At 24.2% G+C, this 19,970-nt stretch overlaps 2 protein-coding genes across 3 annotated transcripts; both read left to right on the top strand.

Annotated features, from left to right (window-relative positions):
- Positions 1-1,387, top strand: LOC129610843 (putative odorant receptor 92a). The gene is made up of 4 exons (XM_055523598.1): positions 1-581; positions 806-1,007; positions 1,089-1,244; positions 1,331-1,387. Exons 1-4 carry the CDS (start codon positions 1-3, stop codon positions 1,385-1,387), a joined length of 996 nt encoding a protein of 331 aa, XP_055379573.1.
- Positions 1,388-4,587: 3,200 nt separating this feature from the next.
- On the top strand, positions 4,588-19,666 carry LOC129610969 (prostatic acid phosphatase-like). 2 transcript variants are annotated; one of them, XM_055523824.1, is made up of 7 exons: positions 4,588-4,716; positions 16,761-17,123; positions 17,241-17,339; positions 17,415-17,498; positions 17,826-18,173; positions 18,579-18,848; positions 18,955-19,666. In XM_055523824.1, exons 1-7 carry the CDS (start codon positions 4,678-4,680, stop codon positions 19,201-19,203), a joined length of 1,452 nt encoding a protein of 483 aa, XP_055379799.1. In that variant the 5' UTR covers positions 4,588-4,677; the 3' UTR covers positions 19,204-19,666. The 2 variants fall into 2 exon arrangements, with proteins under 2 accessions (XP_055379799.1, XP_055379800.1); XM_055523825.1 differs by having other exon boundaries at positions 4,604-4,655.
- Positions 19,667-19,970: the final 304 nt, after the last annotated feature.

The raw sequence follows: 19,970 nt of genomic DNA, 5'->3' as shown, positions 1-19,970 counted from the left end.
ATGGGACAATTTTCAACGTTTTTAGAAGCTACAGCATTAGCACCATGTATTGGATTTTGTATAATAACAAATTATAAACTTGGATCATTATTGTTACAAAGTGATACTTTAACAAATTTTATAACTGTAATGAATGAAATGTTTCCGAAAAATGAACATCAAATTAAGGAATATAAAGCTTTACAATATACAAGTAATACAATTAATTTTGAAAAAATGTATGTTTTCTCAATGTTAACTGTTATATGGATTTTTAATTTAAGTGGTGTTGCTCAAACAGTTATTGAATATAATTTCTTAAATATGCCACTTATACGTCGGTATGCTTATTTCTTATGGTATCCTTTTGATATTGATGAAGATTTGAAATATAGTTTAGTTTATATTCAGCAAATGCATGCTGGTCTTATTGCTGCTTGGGGTACTTTAGCATCAGATATATTAATGATTAGTATGATAAATTTATGTGTTATGCAATTTGATTATATTTCAAATACAATAACAAATTATTTACCTTCACGTAATCCAAATGATACAGGAATGATAAAGAAAATTGTTATTCATCATCAAAAAGTATTAAAGTAAGTTTTTGCCAAAAAAAAAATCAAATTACGTGCAATGTTATGTAATTCAGGCACCATTCCTATAAAAAGACTCATTTAAACATATTAAAAACATTTTCGCACCACTTTCTTCAATGTTTTAATTAATTTTAAATTTATATTTTTATTTTGCAAATTAAAATTTATATTATATACTTTATTAAACAAATTATAAATTATTTTAATATTCTCACTTTCTATAGATTATCAGAAGATGTAAATGAAATATTTTCAATGGCAATTTTATTTAATTTCTTGGCATCATCTGTAATCATATGTTTAGTTGGTTTTCAAACAACAGCTGGTGTATCAGCTCTAGAACTTTTTAAATATATGCTATTCTTAATATTTGAATTAGTTCAAGTGTGGACAATATGCTATTTGGGACAAAAACTTATAGATTCGGTTTGTAAATATAAGAAAACATTTTTGTACACACCTACTTTTTTAATTCTTATTAATTAGTAATTTTTAAAATTCTTTTAGAGTTCAGGAGTTGCTGAAGCTGCTTTTAATCAAAAATGGTTTGAGGGAAATGTACAACATCAGAAAAGTATTCTTTTGATTATGACTAGAGCCCAAAAACCAGCAATCATAAATGCAAAAAGTTTTACAGTGGTTTCTTTGGAAAGCTTTACTAAAGTAATTATTTAAAAAATTTCAAAATTTCTTTTTAATAATTAATAAATAATGTTAATTAAAAAGTCTTAACAAAAATTTAATTTTAGGTTTGTAGCATTTCGTATCAATTTTTTGCATTACTCAGGACTGTTTACAACAAATAGAAAATTAAAACAAGCAAAAAGCATAAAATTATCATATAAAAGAATCTAGATTTTTATTCTAAATGATAATTTGATCATAAAAATTTTATTAATCAGACAAAAAGAAAATTAATTTTGCACAAAATCACTTTCAAAAATCACTCAATGCATGTTTCAAATTTCAAAATAAAATTCACAATTTTCGAAGAAATTGTTTTATTTCAGTCATATTGTCGTTATCACAACTTGGATTTGTTTTGGTTGACGTTTGGTCTTAACCAGTGGGAAATACCATTTTGAAAACAAATATTTAACACTGCGTTATTTAGAATACAATATTAATTATACAAAATTAAAGAAAATTGGATTCGTCGAATCGAAAATTTGATTCATTAGCTTCTGTTAGCGCAACCGATGATCCTGAATGGTATCCTAAATTTGAACACTATTTTCCTTTAAACATACCCTCAAACTTAAATAAAAATAAATCTTTTTTCTCAATTCATTCCATATTTTATTTCGAAACAAATTCGGACACCCTTAATGAGAAACCCTACTTCTATATCAATAAAAGATAAAATTAGCAATGTTTTTTAAGCTTTTCGGAAACTTTTTCACAGGAAAGTACCATCGGAGGTACAATAAATTAAAATTTATTAGAAGATTTAACTAGAATGAGTTTAACATGAAAATCAAAAAGAAAAAAGGTATCTAATCTTAAAACATTTTTTGTATTTACGTTCATTAATTCAGACATAATTGGACTACTAAATAGATTTCAGTCCTAGGCATAGAAATCAAAATGAACACGTAAGATGAACTTGAGTTTTATGAAGCGTACAAACTCATTGTAAAGCACAACAACCGCAATATATGCATATGTACAACTAAATGTATTAAATTTTTTTATATATACCTACATACATATGTATTCGCAATATTAACTGTTTAATCATGTACTCGGTGATACCATATAACAATATTATGTAATATATGTATAATATTTATGCCTCTATGTATTTATGCACAATTTTGCTCTCTTCATTCCCGTTACGTATTTGTACTCATACTTACATCCAAATTACTGTACAAGAAAACGCACCTACAACTACTCGAAAACACTTTTATTAAAACATTTAAGCTCGGTTCGTTATTAATTTTTATTAGAAACAAAGGGTAAATTAAGTCAATTTTTTTTTTTATATAGATCATTTAATATTTTACACATAATATTTTTCCAAAAAAAATTTTTATTTACTCAAAATTGCATTATGTACAAATATTGTTTTTTTTTTCAAAGAATATATTTTGTGTAGTTTAAAAAAATAACGTTAATAACCTTTAATATGATGTAATTGACCATATCTTATAAAATTCGTATTGTCCCACACTATAGGTACAGGGATAAAATATAGAGATATTTAATAACCATTATAATTATATAATAAGCGATTTATTTAAAATATGCCATTTTTTAATTTTTGGCATGAATATCAATTCTAATTGCATGCTGATTATTTTTGTCACACTATCATCAATATAAAGTATTAACACTAACATGTTCTTAAACAGGCATGGGGAACCTGCGGCCTTAAGGCCGCATGCGGCCTTTTAACTGTTTTTTAGTGGCCTTTGTCCTTAAAAAAATTTATTTCTTATATTTCTTAAAAGTTAAAATTTTGCTGCCAAACGAGGCTGGAACCAAATATAAAATTGTTATCGAGCAACAAACAATCACAGAAAAGTCATTGAAATAATGAACCATATTATTTTATTAATAATGTACATACTTACGAGTACTTATCTATTTTTATTTATGAAATAAACTGTTTTATGTTATTTTTTATATTCTGACATAATTTTGTTTTCATCAACCTACACAAAGCAAAAATTTATAACCTTTGGACTTTTTTTAAACTTTGCGGCCTGATTGACTTTGCATTGACTAAAATTTGGCCTTATATAGAGAAAAGATTCCCCATCCCTGTTCTTAAATATTTCTCGAACTCCAAAAAATGTAATAATTCGCCTTATTCTAGTTTTATCTAAACTATTAAGGGGTTTGGGAAGATGTTTTTTTTTTAAGAGTTCTTTAACAGAACACCCTTCAAAGAGTTCTTTAACAGAAGGCAAATTTAAATTAAAACCGCTGAAGTGATAACATACATGCATAGTTCTTAATATTTGACTGTAAAGTTCCAACCACTTAAAATCTTAAAAATTAACTACGAAATTGGTTACATTAAGCTGACCGATACATTTTTCAAATAAAGGTTTGTTCTTCTAACATGAATTTAAAACTTTTATGCGACGTATGTTATACCAGGAAAAAAGTATTTCCTGATGTTACAGTTGTTAAGACCCCATGAAGAAAATATATTGTTGCTTAGAATTGAATACTAATAAAAAATTTTTGGAATATCAGGAAATTCAACAAATGTAATTGAGTGTGAAAGAAACCGTTGGAAAGACTCAGGAAATTTTTCAGTCCAGATCTTGAAATAGAGAACAACAAATATAGGAGTGAAAATTAAATTTCATTCGATTTTGCGGCATATTATTAAAAAGTTTCCTCTTTGAAAATTAGTAAACCTTTTCGATTTACAAATTTTATTAAGTAGAATATTTAAAAATTTACCCCATTGTGTCTCAATATTCGGAAAAACTCTTAAACTATTTGAGTGCATATTTTTATTTAGAATATGCGATTATTTCAATTTTGACAAAATTAGTTTTTCAGAACTTTTATTTGTTTTATATTAGAATTACTTACTTGTATGACAATACAAAATATTTAACAAATGAACGAGTACAACACATAAATGGTGTTCGTCATAGCATTTATTTTGTTCGTATATTCTTTCTTTTTAATCTTACTCTTCTGCTTTTGAGAAACACAGGAAGATCATAATTAATTTGGATAAGAATAAAAAACCAAAAACAATAAAAATAAAATAAAAATACCGAATAAATAAAAGCAAAAACAAAAAAAAACAAAAAAATTAACTCTAGTAAATTTTATAAATTAATTCACTGTTATAGAAAATTATATGAGCACCAAATTCATGTATGAATAATTCAACCACCTTCGAGTTCAGTACAATTTAAGCTTTTAAAGTGAATAGAACAAAATATTTTATGTGTTTTTTTTTTTGTATATTTTTATTTTTTTTTTAATTTTTAATAATTACATTTTTTTTATTGTTTGACTTAAATACCTCGTAACTTCGTGTTTATCTATAGTAAAAATTATTTGCATTTAAATTTCTATATTTAAAAAAGGAAAAAAGTAATTTGTGTTTTATCAGTTAATGATAATCAATAATCAGCAAACATTCATACGTTATAATGTACGTGAAAGTATACCTTAACTATATACCTGCTTACATACATATATATTTTCATAAATCTCATAAAAATATTTCTGTTGAACAAATTGTATATACATATATTATGTGTGTGTGTTTAGAAAAACTAAATAAATTTTGTGATTTAAAATAAAAAGCAATTAACTATAATAAATTTATCTACTATTGCTGTAAATTAAGTTATTATTTTAGTAAATTGTTAGTCCGTAAAATTTTCTCGTCCCCATTTTAGTCACCTCTCATCATTTATTATAAAATAACTACTGAATAATGACAATTATTCAACAATTACTTTATAATATTAATAATTAATGTTTACATAGTAGTAAATCTTTATAATAATATTATATTTCGTATACAAATTTTCAATACTAGAACTATAAAGGAAACTAATGGAACTAATGCATAAAAAAAAATTCAAATATTAAACATAAATTAAAGAAAAATTAATATTTTTCTTTATAATATTTTTTCAATGAAATTTGTGCTAATACTTTTATAAATAAATAATAAAATTAAATAAAATCATTATAAAACACGTGTTAATATAATTCAAGCATAAATATTTACATAAAATGTATACAATGAGTTCACTTAATAATAAACTGTCAATCGCAATTATTAATATTGCAAGCCGAATTTTTATGTTTATCGAATTTTGTCATATTACGAACATATACATACCTATATATTTGAAAGGGACAAGTATATAAAAGAAATAAATGCAAGCAAATCTTAAACCCTAAAATAAATAGTTCTTTGAAATTATTTCATTAAATTCATTGGTACTAGAAATTTATGATGCAGAATAAGGTTTTCACATAAAAATAATAGTATTTAGTTTCTGAAAACATTTGGCAACTTAATTTTTATATGCATAATTAAATACATTAATCCTATGGTCCCATAGTTTTATTTACCAAAAATATTTTATATGATGATGTTTTTCTTAATCGCAAAATTTTTAAATACTCCCAATTGTTTGTAATATCGGAAGTATTCTGTGTTAGAGTTAAAAATAAGTTGAACTGAATTGATTAAAATATTGTTAGACGCATTTTTTTAATTTTTATTTTTAAAATTCACTCATTATTTATCATAAGAAATTATTAAGTGTGTTATATTGGAAATCACAAGAAATTATTAAGTTATTGTATTGGAATTGTAATGCAGTTTTGCTTAAATATTGTAAAATTTAATAAAAATTATCCATAGAACAATAGATTAATTAAATATTTTACTTGCATTATTACAATAATTATAAATTATAAAATTTTTCAATGAATTTTAATTCCAAAAAAAAATTGACAATCACCTTAATGACGTTTTTGTTATATTAAAAATAGCTTTTAAGTTTTTTTTTATGATAATTTCAATTTTTTTCCTTAACTTTTAAGTGTTTAGTTACTCAACCAAAGCACAACATTAACTGACTCATTTATATTTTCATATTTTTATAATCAAAACACAACTCGAAATTTACATTGATTTAAAATTAACTAAAAAATGATTTTCAGTTTATGTGTTTAATTAAGTTTAGTCTAGTAATTCCTACATGCTGTATAGGAGTTCAAGTCTACTGAAGTCGTCTTTTTCAAGTTATTCGTCACATAATTCAATAAATTAATCACTCCGCCGTCATCAGAGCATGTACCCAGGTGTTTCCCTTCCCCTGCGACCGAAAGCAACACACTTTTCCAAAAGGTGTATTGAAGTCCCTACAGAACAGATCCCCACAGAACCTGCAAGTGTCTCCACTTTTCAGGCCTAGTTTATTGAGATGTCGCCTAATGTTCTGAAGATACAACACTTTGAACTCCAAAAATATTAATCACTAAGCGAGAAAATAGTGCATATAATTCAAAATTAAAAAATAATTAGAAAAAGTTTTTTAATTTAGCGTATACATATGTACGTATCTACTTATTAAAAACAAGTACTCGATCAAACTAATGTCTGTAAAATAGCACATTTTCCTTTAAGAATTTTGTATATAAGTAGCTTTAGGTCCAAAGAATGAGAACAATTTATTAAACTTTTAATTATTTTATTAGCACATAATTTTGCATAAATTTAGGGGATGCCTCGAAGTATATAGTAATTTTAAAAAACTTATACTACAATGAAGATTCAATTGTACTATTAAGCTGTTAAAATTTGATATCCATTTACTTTATATGAGAAAACACCGAAAGTTAGCGAAAATTAATTTTGAGATAATTAATTTGAAGGGTTAATGCATGATTATTACCTGAGCAGGATTATTACCTTAAGGAGAAGGGGGAATACGTAAAAATTTCATTGCATTCGAATTAGAGAAATAATATTTTCCTCAAAGCTATTGAAGTACATTGTTCCATTCTTCTATCTTGATACACAGACAGAATAAAAGTAATAGGTAAATTCTTCTTAAACAATGTGCCAAAAATCAACTAAAATTATAAAAGTGGAAAAATTGTGTTTTACTTGTAATTTATGACATCTCTCAATGCTGCGTTAGAAACAATACTGTAAATCGAACAAAACAAATTGCTTCAAATTACATTGTGTCATAACTCAAAATATCGTATCTCGAGAATTTCGTATGTTTTTTTTAATTTCTACAGCAAATAATGCAAATCTTCAAGTTTTTATTATAGTAATTTCATACTTCTTTTTGTTTAAACAATACAAATTATTTTTTGACGTAGATTTTTAAATCTTTAACTAATTAAATTCGGCAAATTATATAACTATATGCTTCAGATATTTAAAAATACTTAATGCTAGTACAAATATAATAAAAATATTATGAAAGTATAACGTAAACAAAAATAAAAATTATTAGAACAGGTGTTATAATACAAACCTTTTAATACATACACATACACATATAAAGTAAATGTATAAGCAAAGTGAAATTTTTATGTTATAAGTAGATAGAACTTTAGAAATGAATTTCTTCGTGATAAAAATTTATAATTGTATAAGGTAAAAAATTTAAAAGCAAAAATGACAAGAAACGAATGAGCGAAAGCTTTTTTTTAAAACAAAAACAGAAACTTGAATTTGATAACAGCGGTTTAATGAATGTATATTTATATGTATATATGCGAACTTGTGTTGACATATATGTTCGATGCTTAATTATAATGTATATATTGTGTAATAATTATAAAAAGTTTTTTGTTTTTGGTAATGAAAATTTAAACGTTTGCTAAATTAGACACACTTTTTTTATACCGTTATCTGCACCTTATCTATCACAAAGTGAATATTATGCGATTCAATTTTTATATGAAGGCAGTAATGTCTCATGGACATGCATTAATTTAGAAAAAATTTCTCTTTGTTCCAGTATTAGTGATTCTATATCCGGATAATTACGGATTAAATGTTTACATTTTTAGACATAAAATAGCAATAAAAAAAAACACATGATTTTTAATGACGTTGTTTTATCTCCAGTTTTTTAATTTTTATATATTTTGTATTTTATGACTATTTAAATTTTTTAAATGCGAAATCTTTTTTAAAACATATTATACACTAAAATAAGAAAAATATAGACAGGCGATTAAGAACTATTCGTATATATTGAGTATGTTAATGCCATGTACTGCTCTCTCTAGAAGAGAAGCAAAAAGAAACTTGTTACAATTTCCATATTCGCTTTGTCATAAAATTTTTTGCTATAAATGAAATTATAAAAATATGTTAATTGAAGATACTCTTGTAAAAGATGTAATATTGGTACAAATGTCAAGTTTAGCAGAAATACAAAATCTTTACATACATACAACATTTCTAAAGTTTTTAAATTTCAGTTTCAATTGATTAGCCATTGATTTACCAATTACTACTTTAATTTAGTTTTATAAGAGCATTTTTAAATGTTTTGTCTACAAAAAATCAAAATGGGGTGTTTTATCATTTAGAATACTTTAGAAGTTACCGAAATTTTCTATGTAGATATTTTAAATTAAATTATATTTCTTTTTATTTTGAAATAATTTTAATAATTTCATATTATGTAAAAGTTAACAAAAATATTTTAAACTTAAATATTTTAAAATCTCAGCGATGATTATCGAGGAATGTATAACAATTTCTTCTACATTTTCATTATAAAATTTAATTCTAAAATTCACATTTCATAACATTTCGAACCACGATACATTGACTCATTCGGAACAAAGAAATTTCTCCCCTTTCCAATTCTAATCGAAATTATTTTTATTTTCAAATCAATTGAAGGTGGAATTTAAAAATTATAAGCTTGTCGATAATCTGCCCAAAATACTAAAATACAAGATATACTTAGTAATTTCATAATACCAATAATATTCAAATGACTTCAATGTGAATCTACCGTAAAATATTAAAATGATTCAAAAAACAATGAATACAATTTACGATATTTACCTTAATTTGTGAATCATTATTATTTTCTCATATAATTTTATTTGTTATCGGCATTTTATAATAACATCAAACAATTTATTAACAAGTTATAGTACATTCATATAAACTATGTCATTTTATAGCATTTTAAAAAAAAAATATGCATTGACAAAAAACTAGTAAAATTTCACCTTAACAATAATTTTGCTAAAAAACCGAAAAAAGAATTTTGTTTCGTAATTGTTTGAGTTTTTTTTTTATCATACCAATTTGGAGAAAAAATTTAAAACAAAAATGTTGTTTTTAATCTCTATCTGTCCGTTTTATCATGCTAGAAAGTTATGGAAATTGTAGTTCAAGTTCTTGTTCTAAACAAAACTTAGAAAGACTGTTATAGATTTTGTTTCCAAAAATATGTTTGGGTATGAGTACTTATTATTAAAAGAGGTGTACTTTTTTGGGTCCATGATTCACAAATCGGAACCTTTTATTAAGTAGAGGAGCAAGGAACCACTTCTAAAGAAAAAGTAGCCAAGAGCTCCATTCGGAGCCCAAATAATAAACCTGCCGTCAATATAAAAATAATAAAAATTTTTAAATTGAAATGTGCTTCATTCTAAAACCAACTATTTTTGGCATAACAATTTTTTAGCTTTCATTTTATCTTTTACTAATTAATTATGGTAAATTATCATTTGTTTTTTTTTAAGAGCCAATTATTAATTTATTTTTTATTCTTAATTTATGTTACCGATTTGTTTTTTTTTTCTATATTTAGAATTCAATTTTAAATGAAAGTCAATGAAAGTCATTGTTATATTCTGTACAATTTTAAAGAGCAGGATATTAGTTTTTTGGAAAAAATTAAATTTCACTTTATAAAACTTCACTAAATAACACTAATTTTGTGTATGATTAAGAATTTTTTCATTTGGTCCTCCTTTGCAGCTTTTGAATACTTGCCTTTATTGTCAAATTATGAAGTATTTTTTTTGTAAATACAAATATGTGAAGGTTTTTATAACAGTTTAAACAGCAAAAATTGTAATTATGGGAAATTATATTACACAAATAAGATAGAAATAGAATGTATTTTGAAAAAATGTAGGTCAAATTAAATGCAAAAGTAAACATTTATTCCACTGTTTCCGAATTCTTTGATAAAAATTTGTAAAAAATTTTAAAAAAAATTATAAATACCGTCTCATGATTAGGAATTGTATAAAATTAATATTCACATAACTAAATATATCTGGAATCCCTGGAACTTAAACTAAATAAATGTAGAGTTCCTGTCGATTGCTATTTTTATTTTTCTTTTCTTAATTGCAGACATAATTATTAAAATTAAATTATTAAAATTAAATTTTGCAATTTTTGTACATAACACAAATTTGGTGATTAACACATGTATTTATTAATAAAAATATATGAAAGTACTCAAAAATTAAATGATTGAAAAATATCTAAAGTAAATGTTCAAAATGAGTTCCTATTAGAGAATATTAAATAGCTAGAACTAATTGAATGTGATGCATTTCACTCTCTTCACTGATATAAGCATATAATACGAGTATAGTTCTGAAGGCAACATGCTAATTGGATCTCCATCATGCAAAAAAAATCTTCATACATGCAAAAACGAAGGAGGTGAAATCGTATAAACTATTCGGGTTCCATAATGTATAAGCAATTTACTCCATGATATGTAAAACCGACCTTGTTTTCAATAAGTCAAGGGAACTCGTTTTGTAAAAGCTTTATCTTTCCAAATGAATACGCTCTTTGAATTGGGATATTCTTTAGATGATTTTTTTTGCTATAAAAGCAAAATGCAATCCTACCATAAGCATTCTCTTTAAAAGTTTAATATGCATATTACGTAAGTATTATGTAAGTAAAACTATAGTATTTACACTAGTAAATTAGTAAAAATATTTTTATTCAATATGCGCGTGGTAAAGTTTCATCATATTTATTTAATTAAAGCTCAATAATTACATTTAATTTTTTAACATTTTTAGGAGTAAAGCAAAAACTTGATAAGAAAATGACATAACCTTAAAATTAAAAAGTGTTTTTATTTAGTATAATTAAATTAAAAAAAAAATAAAAATGAAATTAATTTACCCGTCGAAAAGTTTCAAATGATAGAATAAAAAATCCACCACCTCTTATTTCTGATGCTTTCTGAGATCGATTCATTAAAATTAAAATTGATTTCTTATAACAATGATTCGAATCTATCCATTTGCCACTATAAGCTGCTTCATAAATATTTTCACTCTAAAAAAATTAAAAATGTACAATAATATTAAAACCACATTTTTTGCTTTTTGTAACAATTATTAAAATTAATTTACAATTTGGACAATTAATTCTCCAAGAGCACAAAATACAAATAATTGAACAACTTGAAATAAAAAGAATGCAGAATAATTGAAAAGTAAAAAAATATTTGCACCACCAGCAACTATTATTCCAAGACAACAAATTGAAATCGTAACATTTGCAATATAATAAAATAGACTGAAACCGAAGGCATCATTGATAAGGTCACATAATCTATAAAATATAAAAATTGTACAATTTACTAACTTACTACATAAAAATCAAAATTATATGTAATTACAAAATGAAATCAAAATTTCAACTTACTTAAACACAGTTTGATGGGCGGCTAAAAGTTCTCTTAAATGACTGTAGTCGTTCTTAGAATAATTTCTTAATTTCTTCCCATTATTTGATTTCATTAATTCAGATGCAATATAATCGTAATGCATGGCAGTTTGTAATATAATATTACAAAATAATAAAGCATATCCTAATGTAGTTAAAGTTGTTGCCATAACACAATACGCTTGATGTACATAAATTACACAATATAGTGGAAAATATTTTGTTATATCAAATGGATACCAAATAAATAATGGTGTTCTATATAAAAAAACTTTCTCCGCATAATAATTATATGCTGAATGCATAAATGGGAATAAACAAAAAAATATATTATGAAATATCATTAGAAAATAATAAATTCGACTCGCTATTTTCCATAAAAATTCAAATTTTTTAAAATTATAATGTTTCTGATCATTAACATTTTTTGGATACAATCTTAAAAATTCACTATAAATTTCTTTTAAAATTGATTTTTTCCTCCAAATTGTCATAATTAATTTTATATTGTTATCGGAACCGAAACAAATGCAACCGAATAATGCTGTACCATCAATAAAACTAGCATTTGCTTCAATAACATTTTGTAAAAAAACAATTTGACCAATAACAGCAGCACAATTATTAAAAAAACTAAACCAAAATGCAAAATTCACAATATTTGATTCTTTTGAATGTGGTGTAAAATTAAGTATTACATAGAAAAATTTTGGTATTTTAATAAATTTCTCGTATGGTTTCGATTCAGCACTGCCTTCTTGCGTTTTAAATTTACGTCGTGAATCAGGCGGTGATTTAGCAATTGTATGCACCATAATTAAGAAAAAAAATTATAATTCTTTGTTCTAACACATTCAGCTTCTATTTGAAATTTAAAATTACACATTTTCCTTTTATATTTAAATTAAATATGATTTTTAATTAATTTATAATTGTTATTTTTTTCAAATTCATATTTAACTTCTAAAGTAAACAAAAGGAGTAACAAAAATTAAATAAAATTTTTAAGAAGTTTTTCGATTTTAAAGTTTTGATTATTTCAATATAATTACACTGGCATACCTACACAATTATTATTTAGCTACTTACACTAAAATAGGTTTTCGATGTAATTATATAAAAAAAAGGACCTTACTATCTAATTGGTTTGAGAAATCGTATGAAAGCTTTTTATACTAAAAAATTTATTCTGTGGTAACACCTAACAGTAGCAAAAGTACAAATAATTTGTATTTTGTGAAAAAGCAAAAAATTGTTTAAATCTTACATTCTGCTTACATGTACACGACAAATTGTTTGACGGAATTAATATATAAAATTATTATATACAAAGTAAATAGTAAGAATTAATATACATATATACATATAGTTTGACAGAAAAAAATAACGGAAAAATTACTCTATTCTCATCAGACTTTCTGCTTGGTTTTTTAAAAGTAAATTTATTTTTTTTTTTTTTTTGAAGTTTGGAGATCCATAAATTGACATTTGTTATGGCTGCAATTTTCACATCAAAATTATTAAATTGAAAGTCTTAGTCTATTAGATAATTTCAGACTGATATGCCACACAATAATTTTAGTCTGCTAGCATGAAAATAACTATTTTATTTTAAAGAAGTAATAAGTAGTGCCGCAACGAAAAAAGGAAAACGAAATTCCAATTTAAAGAAGATTTTATACTTTGGAAATATCTAGGGTCTATATCACTTTTTTGTTATCACATTAACTTAAGTTGCTATGTACTGCAGCCACAGAATTATTATCGTTATTATTCCAAAAATTAGGAATTATTAGGAACTAGGAACTATTTCTAGGAATTATTATAGGAATTATTATAGGAACTAGGAATTATTTCTCCAAAAATTTAATTAGTTCGTATAAAATAATCACGTTTTTACAGAATTTGTGTGTACGAATAATATTTTAACCTTCATACGTTAAATATTATTATATTATTCCTATATTATAGTTTAAGATATGAAAATATATTATATGTACATATGTATGTGAATTGGTTAAATAAATAATTAATTTTAAGGATATTGTTATAGTAAATCAAAACTGAATTTCAATTATATATAATTTTTATGTATAGGTTTCTAAGATGTGTCATAATACTTGGAATGTCGAAGCTGTTTTTTTATATTTCATGAAAAATTAAATGTATGAAACTTAAGGGTTGAAAACAAATCTAAGCTTTTATCTTAATTTTTTCAAAACAATGTTGCGAATTAGTACTGATTAAAAAAATTAAAAAATCCTGTTCAGCATAATTATCAAATATACTTTTATCATATTTATCAAATATCTTTATACAGGGTGTTTCGCATAAGGTGGCAAATAATTTTATGGTTCTTTAATCAATTTCCAGCAAAAAATTGTGTGGGTAGGGGAAGGGGGGAGAGGTTGTTGAAAAAAAGGATCCGGACATTTTCTGCATAAAATAAATGCTTATAACTTCGGAACCATACAACATAGAGTTATTATTAGGAGTTTGTTTTACGTGCGATTGATTGTTCTTTATTTTTGGTTTTACAAATAATTTGGTTTGAGCCATAGTTTTCGAGATACAACTCGTCAAAGTCGGAATTTTAGTTTTTTTCATTAAACTTTTTTTTTTATAAAACTCGAAATTTTTTGGAAATTTGTGTTATTTTTTTTGTGTTTTACTTTATTTATACCTTTATCACATGATTTTTTGCTGGAAATTGATCAAAAAGTCATCCTCGAAATTATTTGCCATCTTATGCGACACCCTGTATATTATTCTAACTGAATTTTTGCTGCAAGTGCTGTAAAATTCAATTTTATTTTTCATTTTTCAAAATATTAATTTCAAAATTATTTTTATCATATAATTCTTAAAATTGTTCTTTAATTTTTATTTGAAAATAAAAAAAAATTTTTAAGAAATTACACCACATACTGGAAGAACACTAAGAATAACTAAGAATTATAGTTCAAGAACACTACGAATCATATCTTCAATCAAACAGAAATATTGTTGACATACGCGAATCTATACAAGGATTAATAATTATTAATCCTCGTCCTTGAATAAACTAAAACAATTGGTTATGTAAACTTGTCAAGAAAAAAATATTGATGTTTAAAGTTGAGAAATTCCCTTGTAAAAAACAGTTCGAACTCACAATGTGATGGAATTTTAACTATTTTTAAAACAGTCAAAATGTTTAACGATTTTTAAAGCAAAAAGAAAAAAATCTTAAAGTTTTTAAAAGCTTTTTTCCAGTTTAAAATCTTCAAAGATTTATTTCAAAATAATTACAAACTTATCTTCATTGTCGGTCACAAAGAAATCAAAAGTAAACGTGTACTATAACTGACCATAGCAAAAAAACCGGTTAACTATGGTATAAATAATAACTAAACGAATTTTAATAACTCATCAGTCCAGTCATTGCTTATATTACCTATATACAATTATTTATTATGTATGTATTTTTAAAACACGAGGGAAATAAATGATAATTAAAGATAGGTACTCCCTAAATACAAAGTATACAAAACAATAAAATTGTTATTGCTGCATAATCCTGTTATTTTGATTGCTCTGTTCATGACCTTTAATCAAAACAATAACATGTTGCTTGTATATATATATTTATATATATATGTATAATTTGTGTATATGGGAGTATGAACATCCATCTATCGTCTTGTAATTTCTGGTTTTTAGTATGAAGATTCACCAAATTCCCTATATAAACTTATATATAAAACTTAAATTAAATGTGAAATATTTAAAATATTTTGATTTAATAATGCGTCTTGTATTTTGTACTTACCTTTTTCTGTTTGGTTTTGCTTTTTTAATTTATACACAAATAAAGGTATAAAAACAGAATTGATTAAAATTTAATTCCTTTTAATTTATAATGTAATTACACCATTGTCTTACGGAGGCTGATCAAATTGTTTTAAAATTGAAAATTTTTAAGGTATTAAAATTTTCCCCATTAATTATATACATTATTAAATCAATTTCATATTTTTATTAATAAAATCCGAAAGATGCAACTACCAAAATGTTCACCAATCTTGGTACAAGTGTAATAATGGTATATAAAACTTTACTATACTTCTAAATCAAAATTATTTTTAAAGTATTAAAAAGTTGTCGCATCACTATTTTATTCAACATTTTTAATACATGCATCTTTTAAACATCGAAAATCTTGCATACTTTCAGGAGTACATGCTAATTAGTTAATTTGTTAGTGTTTCCTTTAAATAAACAAAATTAATAATACCGTTTGGCATAAGAGATTGATATAAAATTTCAAAGTGTTAACTGAAAACATGTAACCCTATTCCCGTTATATTTTTAAAATAAATATTTTGTTTGGTGTTTATTTAAGCGTCATTAAAATCAGCCTAATTGATGGTATTCAAAAAAATTGTTTTTTTTTTTTAATCTCTTTGTATTGTTAAATTTTTCTTGTTTTGTTTTGATAAATTTTCTTCAGTTTAAAACAAAAAGGGTGAAAAAAAAACAAATTAATTTTTAGAAAATTATTGGTAAATTTTCTTTAGTCCCGCCGTTTTACATTTTAAATAAACCTGTTGAAATTCGCTTCCTTGAATTTAAAGTTGTGCTAATAGCGTTTTTCAAAATTCACTAGAATTAATAATTATGAACGTATTGCCACAATTCAACAGAATCACATACAAAAATTTACAATTATCTTATTCATTTTTAGTTGAATATTTTTTTTATTATGCATATAGTTCTATAAATTTTGACAATTCCCATTATTAAGGAAATTTTTTCGAAGTTAAAATAATTTTCACCATATACTCATCGGTACAACAAAAACTTATGAGACTCGAATAATATTTTAAAGTTTTCTCATATATAATTTAATGTTCTCATATATTTTTGTTAATATAAAAGCAATGAGCATTTAATAAAATACGTTTAATTCTATTTTGTTTCAGATAATAGATGATCATAACGAAGAGCAGCAGAACAACATAATTATTATAAAAATTGAATCTGAATCCAATTCATCTTGTATTAAAATTAAAATGTTAATTTTGAGAAAAAGTGTTATTCTATTAGTAATATTATGTATATTATGTATATATACTATAACATTAGAGAGTAGATCAATTAATTCAGATGAAAAAAATACAAGTGATAGTAAATCGAATCGTAATGGTAGAGCATTTACACGTTTTCAAAGAAATACTTCCAGATTATTAAATAAAAGATCTCAATCAAAAAATTGTGCAAATTCAACACACACATTTGAATCATTACCAGTTCCAGCTGGAAAAAATTTAGAATTAGTGCATATTGTAAGTTTATATATGTATAGTAAAAATTTAAATATAATTCAAAATGTTGAAAATTTAAAAGTAAATTTGATTGTAATTAATAAATATTAACAAATTTTTTTTCAAATGCAATTTAAGGTATTTAGACATGGAGCTCGAACACCAGCTGATACATATCCAAATGATCCACATATTAATGAAACATTTAAACCATATGGTTGGGGACAAGTTACAAATGTAAAATTATTTTTTTTCTTGTTTTAAATAATAAGTTCTAGGGAAATTAATCTATTTCTTTTATTTTTCAAAAAGTTAGGTAAATGCAAATTGTATAATACTGGTGAATGGTTGAGGACACGTTACAACTCGCTACTGGGACCATATTATTTTCCAGACGTAAGATAATATTTTTTATTAAATTCCAATATATCATTTTGACGTATACACATGTTGTTATTTTAAAGTTGTTATGTAATATTATTTATAAAAGGGTTTTAAATAACATATGTGCATACAAGTGTTATAAGCGATTTGATAATCTTTATTTCTGTATATCTATAATAATTAGTTTATTTATTGTCATATTGTTATCAGAACAATTGTTATTAAAATATCACACTAATTAGATCTTGTGTTACAAATTAACTCCTTTTAAAAAACAAAACAACTTATTTTATACAATGTTTTAGGGTTAGATAATTAATTATTATTATTTTTTAACAGCTTGTTCATGCCCAAAGTACTGGTGTATCAAGAACTCAAATGTCAATTCAAATTGTATTAGCTGGTTTATTTAAACCCAAATCAACTCCAATGGAATGGAATAAAAAATTAAATTGGCAACCAATACCAGTTAATTATGAGGAATTAAATAAGGATACATTATTGTTAGTACGTATTCCTTGTCCACGTTATGGTGAAAATTTCGATGAAATTATGAATGAAAATGAAAATATTAAAGATTTAATGGAAAGAAGTGCTGAACTTTATAAAAATTTAACTGAAATTACTGGTTTAGAAATAAAAACACCAGATGATGTAAGCTCCCTTTATAGTACACTAAAAGCTGAGGTAAGTTTAATTTAAAAGCTTAGAATTAAATGTGATACGGTAAATATGTTTACCGTATTCTATATTAAATTTTGATTTAATTTTGTTATTATTTTTTTAAGTTGAAGTTGTATTATAAAGCTTTTCACCATACTAATTTATTTTCAAAGCTAATAACGTAAGCACTAGGCAGAAAGTTTTTTACATACTTTTCTCATAAAATAAATAATTTATTATGCTTAAACTAGTTAAATCTTCGGAATTTCTATATTTTGCAAATTTTTAAAAGTTTCCTTTATTTTATCCCTAGCGGTTGTGTCAATTTACTTAACAAGATTAAATTTTGTAATCGTAAATGACAAAATCATTAATCAATATTTGAGGCATCAATATTTAACTATTCAAATTCTATTTTGATATTTGCAGAAAGAATATGGTTTAACACTACCAAAATGGACAATGGATTATTTTCCAGATAAAATGCAAGAAAATGCTGAACTTTCATACAATTTTAATATTTATACAAAAGAAATGCAAAAAATTAAATCTGGTCCATTTATTAAAAAAATGTCTAATGAATGGAAAGCCAAACGTGACAATACATTGTCACCAAGTACTCGAAAACTTTATATTTATTGTGGTCATGATTCAAGCATTGTGAATTTTCTTTATGCCCTAGGTGTTTGGAAAACTCAGGTATATTTTTGGATATTTGAAATTACTTTAAGCGCTAGTGTTATTGGTCTCGCAATATTTTATTGAAAAAAAGAATATTTTTCTATTTAATTTTTTTTTGTTGTAGTTTCCTGGTTATTCAGTAATGGCCATATTTGAATTATATAGTACTACAGAAGGAGATTATGAAGTAAGAATTTATCAAAAGGATGAAGGTGAAAATCCAATTCCATTAACAATTCCTGGATGTACAGAATATTGTCCATTAGATAAATTCTTAGAACTAACAGCTGATATTATACCTGAAGATGGTTTAACTGAAGAATGCAAAGCAAAAGATCCAAATTATGTGCCACCACCATTAGGTGGTCCATAAAATAATAAAGTATATTCAACATACAAACATTATACATATTTTTGAGATCTTTCGATATCAAATCTTTTCCTTCCTTTGAAAATAAAATTGTGATTATTGTTCGTCAAGTTTTCAATAAAATTATTTTTCGTATAAAATTTTGAAGATTTTTTAAAGAATTTGTTTAATTTTTTCTTTCTTAAAAAAAAACTTGATTGATTCATGTTATTGGTATTGAAGGACCAAAGCCATTCCGAAGTTTAGCTTCAACTGGCTTTAATTAAATTTATTGAAAAACTAAAATTTAAATCAAATTTAATTATTGTTAAATAACGCAGCATCTGTGCATTGTCAATTTTTATCTTCACAAGCTACAGCAATATAGCCCTTAATTAATTTGAAAAAGACCAATTTGTGTACATTTATTTATTTAAAACAGATTAATTAATTAGAATAAAACATAATAATTATTTAAGATTCTTAACTCAATTGTTATTAATTTTTATTACATTTTTCCTATAAGAGCAATTTCAAAATAAAGTTCAAGTGAAGATATATGTGAAGTGGCAATAAAGAGAATCTGCATGAACCAGAATTAATTGAAACTACATGGGAAATTTGAAACTTAAACCGAGTTCATGGTTTTGCAAAAATTTTCTCAAATTTATTTTTATTTTCGAAATTATAGTTGGTTTTTCTCAATTTAGTTTGACTACCTTAGATTGTCCAAATCAAATTTAGATTTTACACTTAATTATAAATTTCACTAGATCTCAATTCGTTTGTTA

This window comes from Condylostylus longicornis, unplaced genomic scaffold (genome assembly GCF_029603195.1).
Source record: "Condylostylus longicornis isolate FDR11 unplaced genomic scaffold, ASM2960319v2 ptg000048l, whole genome shotgun sequence".
Classification (NCBI taxonomy): Eukaryota; Metazoa; Arthropoda; class Insecta; order Diptera; family Dolichopodidae; genus Condylostylus; species Condylostylus longicornis.
The sequence above is the reverse complement of the archived record's forward strand: the minus strand, read 5'-3'. Positions and strand labels throughout refer to the sequence as shown.

What these genes read in the sequence shown, in the direction of transcription:
- LOC129610843 (XM_055523598.1), top strand. Translation starts at nt 1, where the DNA reads ATGGGACAATTTTCAACGTTTTTAGAAGCTACAGCATTAGCACCATGT. An exon ending in CATCATCAAAAAGTATTAAA is followed by an intron (nt 582 to 805) that starts GTAAGTTTTTGC and finishes CACTTTCTATAG; the next exon opens with ATTATCAGAAGATGTAAATG. An exon ending in GACAAAAACTTATAGATTCG is followed by an intron (nt 1,008 to 1,088) that starts GTTTGTAAATAT and finishes AAATTCTTTTAG; the next exon opens with AGTTCAGGAGTTGCTGAAGC.
- LOC129610969 (XM_055523824.1), top strand. Translation starts at nt 4,678, where the DNA reads ATGATAATCAATAATCAGCAAACATTCATACGTTATAAT. An exon ending in ATTTAGAATTAGTGCATATT is followed by an intron (nt 17,124 to 17,240) that starts GTAAGTTTATAT and finishes ATGCAATTTAAG; the next exon opens with GTATTTAGACATGGAGCTCG. An exon ending in GTTGGGGACAAGTTACAAAT is followed by an intron (nt 17,340 to 17,414) that starts GTAAAATTATTT and finishes TTTTTCAAAAAG; the next exon opens with TTAGGTAAATGCAAATTGTA.